The 19,732-nt window shown below is 56.5% G+C and overlaps 1 protein-coding gene across 34 annotated transcripts in view; it reads right to left on the bottom strand.

The window, feature by feature from the left end:
* ARHGEF10L (Rho guanine nucleotide exchange factor 10 like) overlaps positions 1 to 19,732 on the bottom strand; it is a 247,907-nt gene that overhangs the window by 93,363 nt on the left and 134,812 nt on the right. For all 34 annotated transcript variants that reach the window (XM_075906164.1, XM_075906178.1, XM_075906145.1 and 31 more), the window contains 5 exons: positions 19,422 to 19,606; positions 17,919 to 18,034; positions 17,233 to 17,360; positions 15,468 to 15,568; positions 4,144 to 4,265 (listed from right to left, as the gene is read on the bottom strand). In XM_075906164.1, the coding sequence (XP_075762279.1) occupies positions 4,144 to 4,265; positions 15,468 to 15,568; positions 17,233 to 17,360; positions 17,919 to 18,034; positions 19,422 to 19,606 (652 nt within the window). The remainder of the gene's footprint in view (positions 1 to 4,143; positions 4,266 to 15,467; positions 15,569 to 17,232; positions 17,361 to 17,918; positions 18,035 to 19,421; positions 19,607 to 19,732) is intronic.

Below are 19,732 nucleotides of genomic sequence, written 5' to 3'. Positions count from 1 at the left end.
GATTTGGACCCAGCCAGCTCAGGTTCTCCCCATCTCCTCCTGTAGCCCCACAGACCCATCCTCCCTGCCGCTGCACTCCAAGCATCCACAGAGCTGGAGACATCTCGCCTCATCTCCAAAAAGATCTCTTGGCATTGGACAAGGTTCAGAAAAGGGCAACAAAAGTGATGAGGAGTTTGGAACGGGTCCCCTATGAAGAGAGATGAAACAGACTTGGACTTTTCAGCTTAGAAAAGAGGAGACTAAGGGGGGATAGGACTGAGGTCTATACAATCAAGACTGGTGTGAAAAAAGTGAATAAGGAAAACTTTTTTACTCGTTCCTGTAATATAAGAACTAGGGGTCACCAAATGAAATGAATAGGCAGCAGATTTAAAACAAACAAAAGGAGGTTTTTCTTTACTCAGAGCACAGTCAACCTGTGGAACTCCTTGCCAGAGGATGTGGTGAAGGCTAGAACATGAACAGGGTTCAAAAAAGAGCTAAATAGATTCATAGAGGTTAGGTCCATCAATGGCTATTAGCCAGGATGGGTAGGAATGGTGTCCCTAGTTGTTTGTCTGGAAATGTATGACAGGAGAAGGATCACATGAAGATTACCTGTTGTGATCCCTTTCTGTTGAGCACCTGGCATTGGCCCCTGTTGGCAGACAGGACACTGGGCTAGATGGGCCTTGAGTCTGACCCAGTCTGGCCGTTCTTATGTTCTCAACACTAGCATGTGCAGGGCCAAGTAAAGCCCAGCTCGTAGTTCTCCCCTGAAGCGAGCGAGGCCACCTCCCATTTGGCACCAAACACAATCTGCTTAGTGAAGAAGCTCCGCAAACCTGAGCCATGAGGCGCCATGCTCTGTCGGGGTAGAGCCCTCCCCTCTGTGTCCTGCTGCCAAGGGGGAGAACCAGGGAGCTTAGTCTGAATTTGGCGAGGATCTGGAAAGCTTAAGGCTCCATAGAAAAAGACTAGAATTGGGGTTAGGCTCAGAGGCTGGATGCAGCCCCCAGCTTGCCTGCATCCAGCCCCCGAGGCTCAGGGCTCCTTCCACCCAGAATTGGGGAGTCCTCACGGACACTTTAGCCCCCCCCAATGTCCCTCTGCGGCGCTGGAGCACACAAAATCTACTAGCCTGCGCCTGGTGTGCGAGGCAGGCGAGTGTCTTTCTGCTTCTCGGTCAGGGGCCACGTCAGTGAGGGGTTTCGGGTTTTTTTCTCCCCTTTTGCTTCTCACTTGTGTGCGGCCCCCGACTGATTTTTCTGTGGGTCAGCGGCTTCCAACCCAATAAAGATTCCCCAGCCCTGGACTAGAAGTTCCCCAGCCCCGGGACCCCAGCGAGACTTCAGTGTGAAGTCAGGACACTGCAAGCGCTCTGCAGGATGTCACCTAGGCACAGGAACTGCGAAGATTAAAGACGTAATCGGAGCGCTGGACTCCTCCCGCTGGAGTGGCTATTAGCATGTTGGAAAACAACTGTAGAGCCTCACCGACAGGGCTGATAGGAAAGCAGCGTGCCCGGGAGAGACAAGCTGCCATTTGCTCTAATTAGCCGACACGACAGTGAGCGCTCCAGAAGGAATGTTCCTCCACTGACGAACCCGACGGAGCTGGCTGGGGGTGGGGGTGGGGGTGGGGGAAGGGAGCCAGCAGCTCGACCACATCCCATCTGTGACTGTCGGTAATGGGAGGAAAGGCCTAATTCCTCCCACTGATTGGGTTACTTCTCTAATGAACGGCAACAGGGAAGCTGGGGGAGAGAGAGGGGGTCTCTCTTGACATAGACGCAAGAGGAGATCACTGAGCATGGCCATGCAGGTACCCGCCTACCACCTGTTAGCCACGACACACCAAGAGACACCACTGCCTGCTAGAGAGAGACTAGGAGACAGAACTCCTGGGTTCTGTTCTTGGAGACTCTGTGCCTCAGTTTCCCCAGGAGGATGTGACGCCCCTACCTCCGAAGGCTACTGGAACGGTTCATGGTTCCTATCTTAAATGCTTTGAAGACCTGGGTTAAGAGAGATTATCCCTTTCAGGACTTCAGGGTTATAGACAAGGATGAGGCACCATCCAAAAAAGCCAACTGGCCAGGATATTTCCATGGATACCGCTTTCGAGGGGGGCATTTCTTGCCATGGGTGGAAACGCAGCAGGCAGAAGCGTCAGGAAATCCATGACTCTTTCAATGGTACCGTGGCTGCCATCCCCCTAAGCCACCAGCCTCCCAGCCCTCTCCATGGCACATGCATGTGTGATGGATGGGGGGGGTACGGTTCTTTTTTAGACATCCCAGCATTCGGTAACTAAAGGGTTAAAAGCAGACCAGGGGGTATCCAGGCCGTGTGGGCAGGGAGCCAGGAGAGCCAATGGGAAGAGAGCAGGTTTCCCTTTGCGTGTGGGTTTTTCGAGCAGGAGGTGGGGAGAGAGAGTTGGACTGACCCAGGCTTGGATTTTTGGCGCTATCTATGCCTAAGGAAAGGCTGAACCCTGGAGCAAAGGCCAGGTGAGTGAACAGAGATGCTTCTAGTTAGACGAGAGCAGGATATTTTCTTTGGTTTTGGTTTGGTTAAAGGCCTCAGTGCTAACCCCCCTGCACCCAGTAACTGAATCACAGAATCATAGAATAGTAGGACTGGAAGGGACCTCGAGAGGTCATCGAGTCCAGTCCCCTGCCCTCATGGCAGGACCAAATACTGTCTAGACCATCCCTGCTAGACATTTATCTCACCTACTCTGAAATATCTCCAGAGATGGGGATTCCACAACCTCCCTGAGCAATTTATCCCAGTGTTTGACCACCCTGACAGTTAGGAACTTTCCTAACGTCCAACCTGAACCTTCCTTGCTGCAGTTTAAGCCCATTGCTTCTTGTTCTATCCTCAGAGGCCAAGATGAACAAGTTTTCTCCCTCCTCCTCATGACACCCTTTTAGATACCTGAAAACTGCTCTCATGTCGCCCCTCAGTCTTCTCTTTTCTAAACTAAACAAACCCAATTCCTTCAGTCTTCCCTCATAGGTCATGTTCTCTAGACCTTTCATCATTCTCGTTGCTCTTCTCTGGTCCCTCTGAAACTAACCCCCAAGGAAGCCATTCTCTGCACTTTCAGCTTTTCTTGGGTTGCTCTGTGATACCCAGCGACCAAATCACATCACCGTTTTTAAGGCTTCGATTGGATTCCTGTGAACTACAAAGCAGGAGGGTCCACGTGCATGTGCCTGAGACGGAGGCAGCCGCTATTAGAAATTACAGTTTGTTTTCAAACGCTCTCCTGAAGGAGGGTAAAAGAGCTGGGGGAACCCGCAGGAAGAAATTCCCAAGGGAGTCCTGGGTTCGGGAGAGGGGTTTTGCACGTGGGTGGCGGCAGCGTCCTTCCCAAGACCAGGGAATCGGTGACCTTGGGGAGTTTAAAGCAGAAGCTGATAGGGCAGGGTATTTTTAAAGTCTCTTGCGGGCCCCCTCTTCTGCACTCGAAGCGCCGGAGTGGGGAACAGCCTTGCCAGCATGTTGTGCCGCACTGAGCCTGCGGCTGGCTCCGGGTGCACAGCGCGTTCTGTTCCACATTAGATGGTGGAAAGGAGAGTCCACCCCTCTCTGTCTCCCCAGGACCCATTGGCTTGACCCTACCTCGCACCTCCAAGGAAGGTAGGGCACTACCGGCTGGTAACAGCCAGTTCTGCCTATTCAGTTACCCTCAGCAGCCGCCGCAGGACACGAGGGCTTACCTGGGACACCTGAGCCAGCATTGACGCAGCACCTGGAACTGCTCCTGCCCCATAATCCAGTGTCAGAGACTCCCCTCGCTTCTCTCCCCGAACTTCTGAGCCGCCACCCTCTCTTTGGCTGGCTTCTCGCCTGCAGCAGCCACACGACTCACCCCGATTCTACCACTGGCCTGCCCTACAGCAGGGCATCACATCTGATAATCCCCCACCTTCCCCTGTTAGGGTTTTCCAAAAGGACACAAAAACCCATGTCCTGACTGGGGAACCTGTCCCCACGTCCCCTACGAGCAGGGCCATGCAGGCCAAGAGAGGCAGCAGTGACACATTCACGCGGGGCAGCCAAACAGCCCACCCCATCTGGCAGCCTACGCAGCTCAGGGGAGGGGAGGGGAGGGGAGGAGAGAGAAGAGAAGAGGCCAGGTTCTTACCTGCAGGTCGAGGGCCTTGGAGGAGAAGGCGGGCATGCGACACGCCAGGATGGGGCACCAGAAGGGAGCCTTGCTTTTCTTGTCTTCGTCAGGGCACAGCCATCCAGGCTGGTTCTCCTCCCCTGTGACAAGCGGAGCAGGCAGGGGAGGTTAAGAGCTTTGCAGGTCTTCCTAGCAACCGCTGCCTCCTCTCCGGCTCTCCCCAAATGCCTCCAAACATGCAGAGCCAGAGGGCTCAGAGCCCCAGCTGTCTGCAAGCTCTAGCAGGGGCCTTTGCCCATCCCACCGGCGGAGACAGGTTTCAAGCCCTGCTTCTTAGGGAAAAAATATCCCCATCCTGCAAGGAGCTAGAAACGGGTCCCCGACCCCCAGCACTGGGTTTAAAGTGCTCCCCGATCTCAAGCAGGTCTGACTGAAGTATTTACATGGCCCCCAGCACAAGGGGCATTTCTTCACCCGTCACCCATAGGTGCCCGTGCCAGCATCAACCCAGCAGCACTGGCTGGGGACTTGAGCGACACGCCCAACACACAGAGGAGAACCCAGATCTCTTACTTCCTAGTCCCGTGATCAAGCAATGGGGCAGCCCCTGTACCGACAGAGCAGAGACTAACCGCTGTGATATCACCATCCGGTACCCCAGCTTTCCAGGGTGCTGGTCCAGCACCGTTTATAGCAAAGGACACACTAGAAGCCGTGAGCTCACATCACCCACGCCTCACGGCATGGCGTCCCTGCTTTTCTCCAGCCGGCCTCTTCCATCCCCTCCCCTCCCGAGCCAGGGTGGGGACAGGTCGTATCTGTAAGGCACTCCTAGGAGCAAGGCTCCTCAAGTTTGAGGCCTGGTGCTGCTGGCAGAAGTTCCTCTAACTGTACAATTTCCTTTGCCTTGTCCATCAGTGGTTCATCTCCCGCAGCCACCGGGCACTCACCCAGCAGCTGCTTGCAGAGTGACCGCACAGTGCACCATCCACTCCTAGGCATGTGCCTGGCCCAGACGCCGCGCCACACAACACTGGTTTGTCCAGTCAACCCCAGGGAATAGCTGCACACCCACCCTTCCGAACCAGCCCCATGCACCTTAGGGGGGAACTGCCCAGTGGCTGCGGGAGACGAGCCTTTGATGGACAAGACAGAGGAAATCTACAATTAGAGGAACTTCTGCCAGCAGCACAGGGCCTCAAACACGAGGAGCCTTGCTCCTAGGACATCCTCTGGCACCCGATCGCTCCCAGAATGGATCTTTCCCTTTCCACCTGCGGGCAGAAGACGACGCACCCCCAGCTCAACGGGATGGGAGCTGTGGGTCCACACTGAAACCAGAGGCGTAACTAGGCAGACTGGAGCAAGTGTTACTAGCCAGCATGGCTACATAGCGCCTCGCACTGGCCTGTAATGACCCTGCAGGCAGCCAGCTTTCACTGCCAGACCTGCCAGCCAAACACCTTAGTGCGAGGCATTAGCCCGTTGCAACGTTGGTGCTTTCAGAGAGATTTCAGGACAAGACCGGTGCCACCAGCCACAGTGGGCATCAGAGGGCATTTTAGTCGCGGGCTCTGGCGTCCTTGGCTATCGGGGGGGCCCTACTGTAAACAGAAACATAGGGTATGTCTGTACTGCAGCTGACACCCACGGCTGACTCCGGCCTTTGGGGCTTGGGCTCAGTGGCTGTTTAATTCCGGGTTCTAGGACCCTCAGAAGTGGGAGAGCCCCAGAGCTTGGGCAGCGACACCGCACCCGAGGCCCAGGAGCCCTAGTGGCAAACCACAGGGGTCTCATCGCAGTGCAGATGCAGCCACAGCCTCTAGAGGAAGGGCACAGCAGGCACCAGCCGGCCCGTTCGCTGGCTAAGACGACAGCGCCCCGTCGCACGCGGCCTCGGCTTTGCCTCGCCTCGATTTGAACATGCCAGCTCGTGGGATCTCCCCCCACGTTTCCCTCAGTGTCTGTTCCCGCCGGACGCACGGTGCTGCCAGGACGGTTCGCCCAGGGCTAGCCGAGTGGTAGCCCAGGTTTGAGTTTGACACTCTTACCTCCCGCCCCCCCGGCTCTGAGCCTGGTTATGCAGCACTACTCCCCCGCCCCCCTTCCTTGCATCACCATCCCATGAATCAGGACCCCAAGCAAAGCCAAGAAAGGCTTCCCGGCCCCACAGGGATCTCCTGGCGCCCTAGAGAGAGGGGTGTCCGGAGCCACTGCACCCAATATTCTCCTCGCACCAGGCTGACCCAGCTCCACCCAAGTCACAGAGATGTTCCCAGCTTGCACCGGGAGAGAGGGCGTGAGCCCAGCACGAGAACAAAACAGGCCCCGCTCCTGCCGTCAGAGGAGGCCTTCTGCGCCCTCCTCAGCACGTGGCCATTGCGTCTCTCTGCTCAGCCTGGGGACTGCTGCTGGACTTGGGATCAGGCTGCACAGATCACGTGTGCAGAAGCCTCATTTGCACCTGTACCCTGCCCACAAGCCACGGCCCCCTGTGACCGAGGTTTTACTTCTTGTCACTTCACTGACATTCCCAGATCCACAAAGCGTGATTAACGGATGGAAGAACGATCGTTGACGAGGCTTTCATGAGGCCGCTTACCCTAGAGCAAGAAGGCCAGCGAAGAGCTTTGTACTTCTCCTCACAGAGAGACTCTGCCTTTTACGCTCAGAACTTCCCCTCTCCCCTCACACAATGGTTAACACGCAGGCACCGCTCGCGTCTCCAGAGTAGCGGCACTAGCCCCTTGCTAGCCACTGTCACCTGAAAAGCATCTGAGGTGAGACAGGGATGTGCCTGGGGAACCAGTCAAACGGTGATCCGGTCAGCATCACCCTTAACACACGATGCTGGTACCGGGTAGCTGGTACCAGGGAGCAGCCTCCTGCCCATGGCCCAGCACTCCCCCCCAGCAGCAGCCCTCACAGGCAGGGACTGCTCTAGCCTGTCCCCAATGGGCGAGAGGGCTGCTCCAGACCTGGTGGAGTGGCTCCCCGCCCACAGCCCTTTAATCGGTAAAGGGTGAAACGTAGTGTTAACCGATTAAACGGGATTTTACATCCCTCCTCTGAGACGCAGCCCTCTCAGGATACAGTCAGGCAACAAGAAGCTGTTTGGAATCTAGGGGGGCGTCAAGTGGGCACCACGCGGAGCTGGGGGTCCCCACCAGGCAGATAACCCAGCTGGCTCTTTCTCCTGCCAGTGCAGGGTGGCTTCCCGAAGTTTGCTCAGTCTGATGCAAGCAACGGGGGCCACAGGCAGCAGGAAGGCCCTGTATTCCAGCTGTAGTTTTCCTTTTCCCGACTCCATCCCGTATCCAAATCCGACAGGGGGTCTGAAGCAGGACACCTGCTCCAAGGTGCCGCCCAAGGATCCCGCTCTCACTCAGCTACTGAACGCGCCTGGCCATCCTACAAGGGCAGAGATGGGTGTCAGCACAAACCCCTAGAAACACATCACTTGGGAAAGATGCGTCGACACAGTCAAAGCTACGCGCGGGGCCTAGGCCTACCTGAATGCAGCGAGCAGGGCTAACAAGAGCAGTGAACACAGAACAGATGTTCAGCACAGACTTGAAGTGGAGCCTGGGTACGCCCTCACCTTGCTACCTATTGTTACTTGTGCCTTTGCTGGATAGACACAGACACGCCCTTATCAACTGCGTGAGCAGCCAGGCTGGCATTACCACCTCTCAGCGGACTAGCCTGCTTTGAGCAGTGTCTCTCAACAACTGGTCCGGCCGATCCCCAAGATCTCCATGGCACCATTGAGGAAGGACACAAACCAGCCCCTTGTGTGAAAAGTTGAAAAAAGGCGGCTTAGAGCTTTAGGGGTCGGAAATCAGATTAGATCAACAATGTTTAAAATGCGCACGGACCATCTGCCGCCAATGAACCTATCAGGGGTGGCCACATTGAAACACCAGCCCCTAGTATAGATGAGCACTAAGAGCGATTCTTTCGGCCTGTTCAGCGTCTCACACACCGTGTTCTCTGCGTCAGCTTGCAGCAGAGCCAGGCCCAAGCAGCAACAGTGGGAAAAAAAGGAAAAGAAATAACAAAACGTTTCTTCACACGAGGCTTTAATGCATTTTTTATTCCTAACTGGTGGTTACAGGATTGCCCCTCAGGCATCCCAGATAAAAAAAAACCCTGTTAAAAACAAGAGAATCAAAACTCCTTCCAGCCTGGGGGAATCCAGGCATTCAAATACGATTTCAAATGAATTTTTCTTCCATTAAAACTTTTTTTTTTTTTTTTTTTTTTTTGCTGCAGTGGCTGGTGGAGTTAGCCACAAAGATAAGAAGGGATGGACGGACCACAAGGGAACTTGAAGCTGACGAGGGACTGGAGAGCGGAGGGGAACGGTGGCTGCCTCGAACCATTTGCCTTTCTTCCCCCCCGTTTAATGAAGAGATCAAAAGGGCCCCCGTGCTCTGAAAAGCGATTCTACCCATGACATTGCGGGGTTACACAGACGCTCGCTATAACTCCCAGAGGGAATGTGCTCCGTTTACAAGACAAGATTGGAAACCGCCTGTGTGGCATGTTCCGCCTTAGAGGTGACAAATTACAGATCATGCAGGACTTTCCAAAAGCAGCTGGTGAATGTGGTGCCTCGGTTCTGTAGCTCCCAAATTAAGACCCTTTAAAATGGATCCAATCGCCAAGCACCTACCCTGAGGACTAAGGCCCTCCAACGCACCTCAGGCGAGGTACCCCTGACCACTAAGCAGTGTTCAGAAACCTGGCCATCGCAATGGAATCTTCCTGCCATTCAGGAAGGTGACAGGCTGCGTCTGACGGGGCACCCATGGAATAGGTTACAGGCTGCATCCGACAGGGCACGGCACTGCTTTTTCTAAGGCTAAGGTAATGGCACTGGCAGAGATCGGCATTTTCTTCCTCTCCAGCATGGTTCCACACCTGGCACCTTTTGATGAAAAATAGTTTGCTGCAGCACTCCCAGCTGGTTCTAGTCCAGATCACTCAAATGCTGGACCAAACATCCTGACCCCAACGTCCCTCATTTTTCAGACCAGACGTCGCTTTAAGCAGAGCACTTCACCTGCCTTTGGTTAAATCTCGTGGCCGTTTCAGTGGTGAAAGGGAGACGTCGGTAGATGGTGTCTCCATACGCATGAGTATGCCACATAAGCATATCAGAACGTAAAAGTGGCCATGTTGGATCAGACCAAAGGTCTATCTAGCCCAGTATCCTGTTTGCCAACAGTGGGATGCCCCAGATGCCCGAGAGGGAGTGAACAGAGCAGGGAATCATCACCTGAACCCTCTCCTTTTGCCCATTCCCGGCTTCTGACAAACAGAGGTTAAAGACACCATTCCTATCCATCCTGATTAACAGCGACTGATGGACCTGCCCTCCATGAATTTATCTAGCTCTTTTTTGAATCTTGTTATAGTCTTGAGCTTCACAACATCCTCTGGCAAGGAGTTCCACAGATTGACTCTGCATTACGTGAAGTAGCACTTGCTTTTGTTTGTTTTAAACCTGCTACCTATTAATTTCTTTTGGTGCCCCCTAGTTCTGATATTATGGGAACATACATAACTTTTCCTTATTCACTTTCTCCACAACAGTCCTGATTTTATAGACCTCGATTGTATCCCTCCTTAGTCTCTTTTTTTGTAAACTGAAAAATCCCGGTCTTTTTAATCTCTCTTCCTATGGCAGCTGTTCCAACCCCCTCATCATTTTTGTTGTCCTTTTCTGAACTTTTTTCCATTGCCAAGATAGCTTCTTTGAGATGCGGCGACCACATTTGTACACAGTATTCAAGAGGTGGGCGTACCATGGATTTATACAGAGACAATAAGCTGTTCTTGGTCTTATTCTCGATCCCTTTTTAAATGATTCCTAACATTCTGTGGGGTTGTTTTTTGGTTTTTTTTGGACTGGTGTTGCATATTGAGTGAATGTTTTCAGAGAACTATCCACCATGACTGCAGTTCTCTCTCTCGAGTCTAGTCCCCATCATTCTGTACATAAAGCTACACCTACAGCAGCTAAGGTACCTTTGCTCCCAGCTGAGAAACTGCCAAATTCCAAGCCACAGGCTCCCATCCTCGGTCCCCTAGAAGAACTCCAAAGAGCTCAGCTCCTATTCAGGACCCAAACAAGTGCCCAGATTTTCATCAAATTCAGCACCAGTTCGGATGGCAGCCGCTAAGTGTGGCGCTCGGCGACGAATCTGGTCTCAAGAGCGGGTACCGAGCACTAGAAAGCCAACGCTGAGCTCTGTGGAAAACCTGCGACCTTCTTCACCTCATCAGCCTCTCCCTGGCAAGGAAGCACCTGCAGAACCGACCCCTCCGGGTCCTTCTAAGCACGACACCCCACACTGGCAGGTCAGAAACACCACTCAGTACTGGGGGAAGGGGCTGTGATTGTTCTCCACTCAGGGTTCTCCATACTGGCCAGGAGGTGGCCACTCCAGGAAGTATCTGTCCAACCTGCTGCAGGACCCCAGCCATACCTATGAACCAGGGCCTTGGGCGGCATTAAGATTGCTTGCGCACGGCTCCACACCAGGCCGCGCTGTCTAAACAGGAAAGCTTGGAGAAGCTTTGGGACTAAGACCCAACCAGCCCCACACAAGAGCTAACCCACGTCCTCAGCATTCAGAGCCCATGCAGCCCAACAAAATCCCCAGGCAGGAGACGCTGGTGTTATTGATTCCTCTGATCTCCATGGTGATGGCGGCTGCAGGGCGTGTTAATTACAGAGCATTAAATGAGCGTTAATCAAAGGCCGCACACAAACGCGTCTTGCCCTGAAGGTCACTAGGAGAGCCAGGGACAAGCCTGGGAAGGAGCCGGCAGACGTGCTTACTTGGGGGTGTCGATGCTCGGCCGCCCAAAGCACGGCCTGCCATGACCTGCGGGGAAGCCTGCCGTCACTCCAGTTCCTTCTGCTGGGGCGTAGCGGTAGGGAACCGGGAAGGCTGCACTGCACCACCGGGTGGTAATCTCCTGTCTTCCAAGACCATCGCGATTGTCTAGTGTGACCCTCCTGTACAAACGCGGGGCGCAAGGTGCTGTCCAAAGCCTTTGAGAGGGACGGGAAAATCAGAGACGGGACTGGCTGGCTGAGATCCCATCAGAGAGAGGAACTGTTGGGGGAAACTGAGGCAGTCCATGGCATTCTGCTAAAAACCCTATTAAAATCCTACCTGCATCCAGAGTGTCCAGAACGATTCCCTACAAACAGAATGGGGTCCTTGCGATAGCGCGCGCCAGGGAAAAGGGGGTGAAGGCCCTCAAAGCGCCTCACCAGGACGCACAGCGCCAGGGGCTCGCGAGGAGCTGGAATTTCATTTGAGCCACCGACGGGTTTTCTTCCATGCGAAAAGCGACCGCGCGGCATCGACCCATCGCTGCTTGCAGCCATCGGGGTTGGGTCCCTCCCCTGTGGTGCTCTCGCTTGTGTGGCCCAGACACCTTCCCCGTTCTCCTCCTCGGCCCCAACCGCCGGAGGAACGCTGCCCAGTCGAGGAGATATGCCAACCTCGCTGTTCGAGCCACAATTCCCCCCGCTCCCAAGACCTGTGACTAACATTCTCCTGATCCCCTGCCACAAGCCCTGGGCACACGGGGTATGACCACTTAGCGAAGTCGCTCGAAGCAGCCGAGAACGGCACCCACCAGCTCCGGCTTTAGAGACACAGGCAGGAGGTTTTCCTTCTGCCCGCTTCGCAGCCACAGCATGGCCACCAGCAACCTGCGTGTTCCCGACTGACCCCCAGCAATACAGCCCCCCCCTCCAGTCTGTTACGTCACCTGCAACGTGCTGCCCGCTGGGGGAACAGGGCGCCGAGGGTTCGGTTTCCTGAACTCTGACTAAGCCACACGTAAGCCAGGAGTGCCATTTAAACAGGGGTGGGCAGCCGGGCCCCTCCCATCTCTGCACTTCGTACCAGGTAAGAGAGTGCGCAGGTGCCTGAGAGCCCCTCGTACCAGCCGAGCCAGGCCTCTCTCAGCGTGCCAGGACATGGGGACTGGGGCCCCTCTGCCCAACCTGCCTCCCTGGACTGGCCGGGCTAACGCGCAAGCTGAACGGCGGGACGTGCATGTCGACCGCACTGAAGCCAGTTGCGTGGCAGCCACCTCCCACAGCCCACCACACCCTGGAGGGACCCATCCCAGAGCCCCCAAACCCAGCCATCTCCCACAGCCCTCCACATCCTGGAGGGACAAGAGGGACCCATCCCAGAGCCCCCACACCCAGCCACCTCCCACAGCCCACCACACCCTGGAGGGACCCATCCCAGAGCCCCCACACCCAGCCACCTCCCACAGCCCACCACACCCTGGAGGGACCCATCCCAGAGCCCCCACACCCAGCCATCTCCCGGAGCCCACCACACCCTGGAGGGACCCATCCCAGAGCCCTCACACCCAGCCATCTCCCAGAGCCCACCACACCCTGGAGGGACCCATCCCAGAGCCCCCACACCCAGCCATCTCCCAGAGCCCACCACACCCTGGAGGGACAAGAGGGACCCATCCCAGAGCCCCCACACCCAGCCACCTCCCACAGCCCTCCACATCCTGGGGGGACAAGAGGGACCCATCCCAGAGCCCCCACACCCAGCCGTCTCCCACAGCCCACCACACCCTGGAGGGACCCATCCCAGAGCCCCCACACCCAGCCGTCTCCCACAGCCCTCCACATCCTGGGGGGACCCATCCCAGAGCCCATCCCACCCAGCTGTCTCCCAGAGCCCTCCACATCCAGGAGAGACGGTTCCCTGGGGTGTCTGCATGCAGAAGGGGTGGTGCCCGGAGGACCTGGGGGGCTGGACGGTTACTGGAGGGGAATGGGGCTGTGCACGTGTAGCAGGATGGTGCCTCAGGGGCTGTTTGGGGAGGGCAAGGGATGGTATTCGGGGAACTTGGAGGCGGCGGGTACTTGTCGAGGGATGGCACCCCGGCGTGTGAGGCGTGTGCATGCATGGGGGTGGTGCCACTGCCCGTGCGGGCCGGCGGAGAGAGGTGTACCAGGGGCTGTGTGCACAGCAAGATGGTGACTCCCCACGTGATGTGCGTACATGAGATTGGTGCGGGGTTCGACTCACTAACTTGGAGGCGGTGGGTACTTGTCGAGGGATGGCACCCCGGCGTGTGGGGCGCGTGCATGCATGGGGGTGGTGCCACTGCCCGTGCGGGCCGGCGGAGAGAGGTGTACCAGGGGCTGTGTGCACAGCAAGATGGTGACTCCCCACGTGATGTGCGTACATGAGATTGGTGCGGGGTTCGACTCACTAACTAGCTGTAGCCTGCGTGCCACAAGCATCAGCCCTGGAGGTCCTTTCCAAACCGTGCACTCTGTCGCCTGACTGGGGTTTGTTTTCTCCACTCCCGACTGACTTTCCTAAACAAGCTGGCTACGGAAAATAACTTGGTGCTATTTAACGCTTCAAAGATAAGCCCCTCCCCTGGGAAACCACTCCTTGTTTTACATCCATAACTCCCCTTGACTCCACAGTGAGAGGGCAGATACCTAGGGCGTCTGGTTTTCGCCCAGACAGTTCGGTATTTTGGCCTTCCGTCCAGTTAAAAAAAAACCCAGAGAATACTTGACACATAAAATGTCCGATATTTTTATGTTTTCCTCAGACAGATGGCCAGTGGTGTCTGCGAGGGTGGGGGGCGCGAGGTAATTTAAAGGCACAGCAACCTCTTTTTTTTCTTTTTTGCTCAACCAATTTTTCCCTGCCTGTTCGGGATTTTTTGTGAAGGTATCTGGCAACCCTATACCTTGGAGTCAGCTCCAGCCTACACTCTCTACCTCCTCTCACAAGCCAGAACCCTGAATGGAAGTCATACAATTTGCCTCTGATCCTCAGTTTTAAAAAAATGCATAAGCCCCAGCGAACAGGCAAAACGACCGGCCTTTCGTGGGGCTCGCTCACGGGAGACTGACACCCGTAAGCTCTGACCGACTCCGAGGGTCTATCAGGCTAGTATGCAGGACGGTACATTTGCTGTACATGGGGAAATGTCTCCAGAAAGGCTGCCAGGAACAGAGCTGGTACGTTAGACATTGTGTCCAAATGGAAACTAACATGGGGAACTTATTACAGGTAAGAATCCTGGCCCTGCCCTCCCCCCGCAGGAGACCCATGTTAGTCATTTTGTCATAGGAAACCTACATGAAACCACAAGTGCTCCCAGCATAGAGCAATTTTTTACACCTTATCCTTAGCTTCCAGGGGTCTGGGGACTGCTGGGGAGGCTGCCACCAGCCGCCTCCCCAGCACTGAAATCTGCCTCGTGCTCTCGGCTTAAGCAGTTCCTCTCTCTGGAAGTTGCACTCTCGATGCGTCGTGTAACGGTGTTTTCTAGCTATGCAAATCTGCTTCCCCGTTTCCGACAGGCACTTACACAACACCCAGCACGAGGCAGGGGAAAGACTTATAAAAGCAAGTTCTTAAAAACACAGAGGCGTGAGTCAGAGAAATTGCACCATCGCATTCCCTTGCCATGGCTGACATCGCCAGCTGGGGCGTGTAGGGAACCCAAGTCAGCAAGGAATCTCCCTAGGCGTTCTCCACCTTCACGGCCGCCTGTCAGCAGCAAGGAGAAGCCACAACTGTTGCTAAGCCTTGGGGCTCAACGACTGTTCCACAAAGGGAGGCCCCTGGTGACAGAGAGCAGGGCCTCCATTCCCACACACCCCCGGCATTCGAATACCTGCTGTGCAGCGGAACCAAAGGTCTGCAGGCAAGAAAGTCCCAGTGATTGTCACTGTCACCGGTCCCTGATGACACCATAAGAACAAGGAAGGAACACGCTTGTAGGGCATCCACGGCAACGGGAAGTCACCCCGAGGAGAGAGGGGTAGAAACCAAGCCAGACGTCACAACCCAAGCCCATCTGGACCATGGTTCTCCACTGCCCTGCAGTTTGCACGGTCGTTTGCACCAGTGCAAAGCGAGTGTGAGACACGAACAAGTCAGCACAGGCGCGCTGCACACTGGGAGGCGTGCACCAGGCGGTGGAGAGCTGGATCTCCAAGGATGGATGTGGCCCATCGCGAAAGCCCTCTTGGATAAGCGGCAGCCAACATCCTGCTCGGGACGCTCTCGGGTGACACTGGGCAGCCAAAGGCCCTTCCTGGTCAAGCTCATCTTTGCGGCTCTGGTAGGGTTTCGACCTTCCAAAATTGAGGCTTGTGCTTGGCACATTCCCCCAGTGCCACGCGCCGGGCAAGGAGCTTTGGTTCTTATTTCTCCTTCCTGAAAGGCGGCCACAGGCTCTCCCCACCCCGCCCTTTCGTTCGCATTCAGCGGCAAGGACCCCCGGCCCCTGTTACTCACGCAGGCCGATCTTTGCCAGGTGCAGGCGGTTCACCCAGGAGATCTTGCTGAGCGGGTTGGGGGTGATGAAGACCACCATGACGCTGATGGGACGGCCGGACCTGCAGCAGGAGGAGGATGGAGGCTAAACTGTAGCTCCGTTGGGAGTCGGACTGAAAGTCATTTATGGACCCAGGCTCCTGGCACCACCCCGCCCTGGAGTAGCTCCCCTCTGTGCTCAAGGGGAGTGGCGCCGCAGAGAAGTGCAGCCACCCCTGCGGGGAGTTTACACTAGGGATGGGAGCTATTGGGTAATAGATTAGTCGAGTAACCTCATGGATTCTTATCGAGTACTCGACTATTCCAAAGTCCCCGGGGGCAGGCCCGGCAGCCAGTGCGCTCCGGCCCCACTCCGAAGGAGCCCCCTGCCACTCCATGCTACTGCCTCTGTATCAGAGACAGGCGGGAGCTGGTCCGTGAGGGGAGCCAGTTTGAAAACCAGCTCCCCGCACAGACCGGCTGCCTGTCGCCCCGTGCGCTGCCTCTGATACAGAGGTAGCAGTGCAGGGTGGCAGCAGACCATGTCCAGGAGCGGGGACGTCTGAGTTCCTGGACTCCGTGTGAGCCAGAACTGAGCCAGGCTTCCTGCCCACCTGGCTCCTAATACACTTTAAATGCAGAGCCGCAGCGGGGGAGGTCTCAGATCCGTGCAAGCCGGGACTGAGCCAGGCTGCGGGCCAGCCTGCTAAAAAACGTACTGCCAAGGGGGGGGAGGGAGGAATGCATATGGTCTAAGATAAGCTTTTGCTTATCAGTTAATCGGCTGCACTATTCCATCCCTAGTTTAACTACGACGTTACTGAGACAGAGAGACCAGCCTGTCCTGTTTTCAGGCACTAAGTTCATAGGACTCCTCTTGGCAGCTCCGGGAGGCAGTTACGTGGTTCACCGCCCCTGTGGCCTGCAGCTCTGCCGGGAGACACAGCCGGGGCTTGCCGGGGGGGCGCCGAGCGGCTCCTGCGCAGGGCTCACCACCAGCATAGACCAGCGGCGGCGGATGCTGGTTCTTAGGCCAAGGCCCCGCAGAGCACGGGCCTGGAGAGGCTTTCGGAGCTCCGGCCGGGCCCGGCAGAGCCAGAGCTGCGACGCTGAGGAACGGCATCTCAGCAGGAAGGGAGAGGACCCAGACCTGCCGTCGTCACCGCCTCCCGCCCTTGTCTCTGTTCTAGCTAGAGGAGCACCCACACCGGGAGGGAGCAAAAAGGAGCCATGATGCACCAGGAGCACATTGGCCCAGATCCTCTGCTGCCGGAGAGCTGGACAGCACCCCACCCCATCGATCTCCACCCGCCCAGGACCCTTCCCTTTGGCTCCTCCATGAAACCTCTGAGTGTCTGCTCAGAATCAGGGCCCAATCAGTGTGGAGTGGTGCTTCCTCCTTCCCCCCCACAGTACCTGGGGGCCCACAGGGAGTTACACCTCCCTGCAAACCCTTCGGCATGGGGCCAGTTGTTTGTTCTGGGACGTCCCAGCCCGGCCAGGACACGACTCAGGCTGCTCTGGCCAAAACGTGCACAAGGCCCCGGGTATGGAGGAGACCTTGTTCTTACCCGCTGGCGAACACTTCCTTCACTGGAGACATACCCGCCCGGGCTGCACGCACACCCGTACCGGACTGAGAAAGTGCCTCGCAAAGCCCCTAGGTCTTCCCCCTCGGATCCACTCTCCATGCTCAGAGGGTTGCAGCAGGAAACGTCCCGCCCACAGGAGCCGGGAGCAGACTTACTTGTCCGGTTTCCCCGGCAGCAGGAGACGGAGGCGGCACTTGTTGGCCGAGTGGATTTCCTCCTCCTTCACTCTCATCATCCTCTGCAGGGCCAGGCACCAATCCTGGGCCACGGTCATGTTCAGATTCTTGGAGCGGGAGAGGAAAAGAAACCCTGAGACGGGGGAGGGTCCGGGCGTGGGAGAGGGGGCCATTCAGAGTCTACGAGTCACCATCCAATTGCTCCCAAAGGCCCAGCCAGCAACCCAGGACTAGCCCGGGCACCCCTCCAAGGCTGGAGAGCCAAGTCCATCGGGAGGTGGGCACGTCTGCAGGTGTCTGGGGAAGCCAACGGCCGTCCAGAGCAAGGAGCTACCTGTCCCCCAGCTAACGAGCAAGCATAGCAATGTTTGGGGCAGCGCGTGAGCAGGGGAGGTGGGGCCGCGGATAGGGAGGAAAGACAATCGCTTTAGAACCTCTTTCCGCGCCATTTCCTATCCTGTTCCGAGGTTACGTCCTTTGTCGTTTGGACCCTTCCCTGTGGGGACGATTTCCAGTTACCAGACTGCCCTGGCTTCCCCCAGCCTCGGCCGAGGCCCCAGTCACAAACCAGCAGGGGAAATTGCTCCATTTCGTTAGTGAATCCCATCCCCAACCGCCCAGCGAGCGGCACTCACAGAGTGTGAAGGGAGCAGCCTGGCCCGTACCTGGTAGGTGCCATGGAGGGTGCTGATGAGTAGGGTTATCTGCTCCACCACGGCCAGGTCCTTCTGCAAATCTTGGAGCTCCTGGAAGAGGCGAGGGGGGCCGAGGAACACCTTATCTTGGGAGGAAAGCCAGGCATTAGCGGGCAGAGGGGCTGAGTGGGATGATCAGCTGACCTTCCACTTTGGAAGATATGGCTCCAAATCCCAACTCGGGTCCCAGGGGGAAGCAAATTTGCATTCTCCCTTCGTAGCACTGGCAGGCCCTGCCGAGGAACAGAAGAGCGGGGGGGCGCTAGCATCCAGACTGGAGTACGTTTACATGGTGGCACAGGGACGCTGAGCGCAGACACGGCCAGGGCTACCCAGCCCTGCCCTGCCCGAGGGCCAAAACTCACGCGCCCTCTGAGCCCGGATTCCCTGGATCCCTTGGGCCATCATCCCTCTGGACTGCCTAGCAGCCGAGCTCCTAGGGCAGCATAGTCCGATGCGTCGGGCTGCCTGTCAGACACCCTAGGCCAAGAGGGCCCAGGCCCATCAGCCTTACCCCTGGGAAGCAGGGGGTACGGCTCAGCCTTCGCACCATGCTCCCACGCCGGGGAAACGAATGAGCCAACCAGTGGACCAAACTGAGCCACGAGTCTTGGCCGCCGGAGATGCACTGCGCAGCTGCTAAGAGGTTGCCTGACTCGGGCACAGTCCTGGCCTGAGTCCAAGGACACCATTTTGGGAGCGCGCAGGGGGGGAGGAAGGGGGCGCAACTGCACATACCAGGACGCTGCTTCCTCTTCCCCTCACTATCAGGGAGGGGAAAGTATCCAACCTGACTGCATGCCTCTTGCTCCTGCCTGGGGAGGGGAGGGACCAAGGAGGCGAACCACCCCCTGTGCTATCCTTTCGCTCCCCGATTGCAAGGGGGAGGGGAAGAAGAGCAAGCAGCAGCCCCGTACATGTGGCTACAGCCTCACCCTGAGTCTCCCCAGTAATCCCCACATCAGACTCAGGTTATGGCTGACCTAGGACACATCTTCCTCTCTGTCTCACTGTAAAGACTCCAAGCCATGGACAATAAGAACATAAGAGCGGCCACACTGGTCCAGACCAAAGGTCCATCTTGCCCACTATCCTGTGTGCCGATGCCAACTGCCCCAGAGGGAGGGAACACAACAGGCAATCCTCACGTGATCCCTCTCCTGTCACCCACTTCCAGAAAAACATTCCTACCCATCCTGGCTAATAGCCATTGATGGGCCTAACCTCCATGAATCTGTCTTGCTCTTTTTTGAACCCTGTTAAAGTCCTAGCCTTCACTGCATCCTCTGGCAAGGAGTTCCACAGGTTGACTGTGCGCTGAGTGAAGAAAAACTTCCTTTTGTTTGTTTTAAACCTGCTGCCTGTTAATTTCATTTGGTGACCCCTCGTTCTTATATTGTGGGAACAGCCGCTAGAGAAAGACACAGCACACACAGCTGGCGCGTTACCCCCGCGCCCCGAGCGGTTACTCACTGTGGGACGACTGGCTGGCTGGCGCGTGTTTTTTGGCTCCCACGTTCTGGATCACCACGTTGTCTTTGTCGTACGCGCTGTTCTCCTGCCCAACTTCCACCACCTGCACCTGGGGGAGGGCAGTGTTCCATTTCACCACGTACTTGGGGCCCAAAGGCACGAGGCTGCTGATTTCCAGCTGGCCTCTGCAGACAGAGGGAGAAACTCTGTTATTCCCTCATAAAACATGACCGCAGCACCTTCACCACCCCGCGCCACGCCAGAACTCTGCAGCACCAGGAGGGAACAGTCAGGTCATGCTAGGAGGACAC

This window comes from Pelodiscus sinensis, chromosome 23 (genome assembly GCF_049634645.1).
Source record: "Pelodiscus sinensis isolate JC-2024 chromosome 23, ASM4963464v1, whole genome shotgun sequence".
Taxonomy (NCBI): Eukaryota; Metazoa; Chordata; order Testudines; family Trionychidae; genus Pelodiscus; species Pelodiscus sinensis.
Note: the sequence above shows the minus strand (reverse complement) of the source record. Positions and strands in the feature narration are given on the sequence as shown.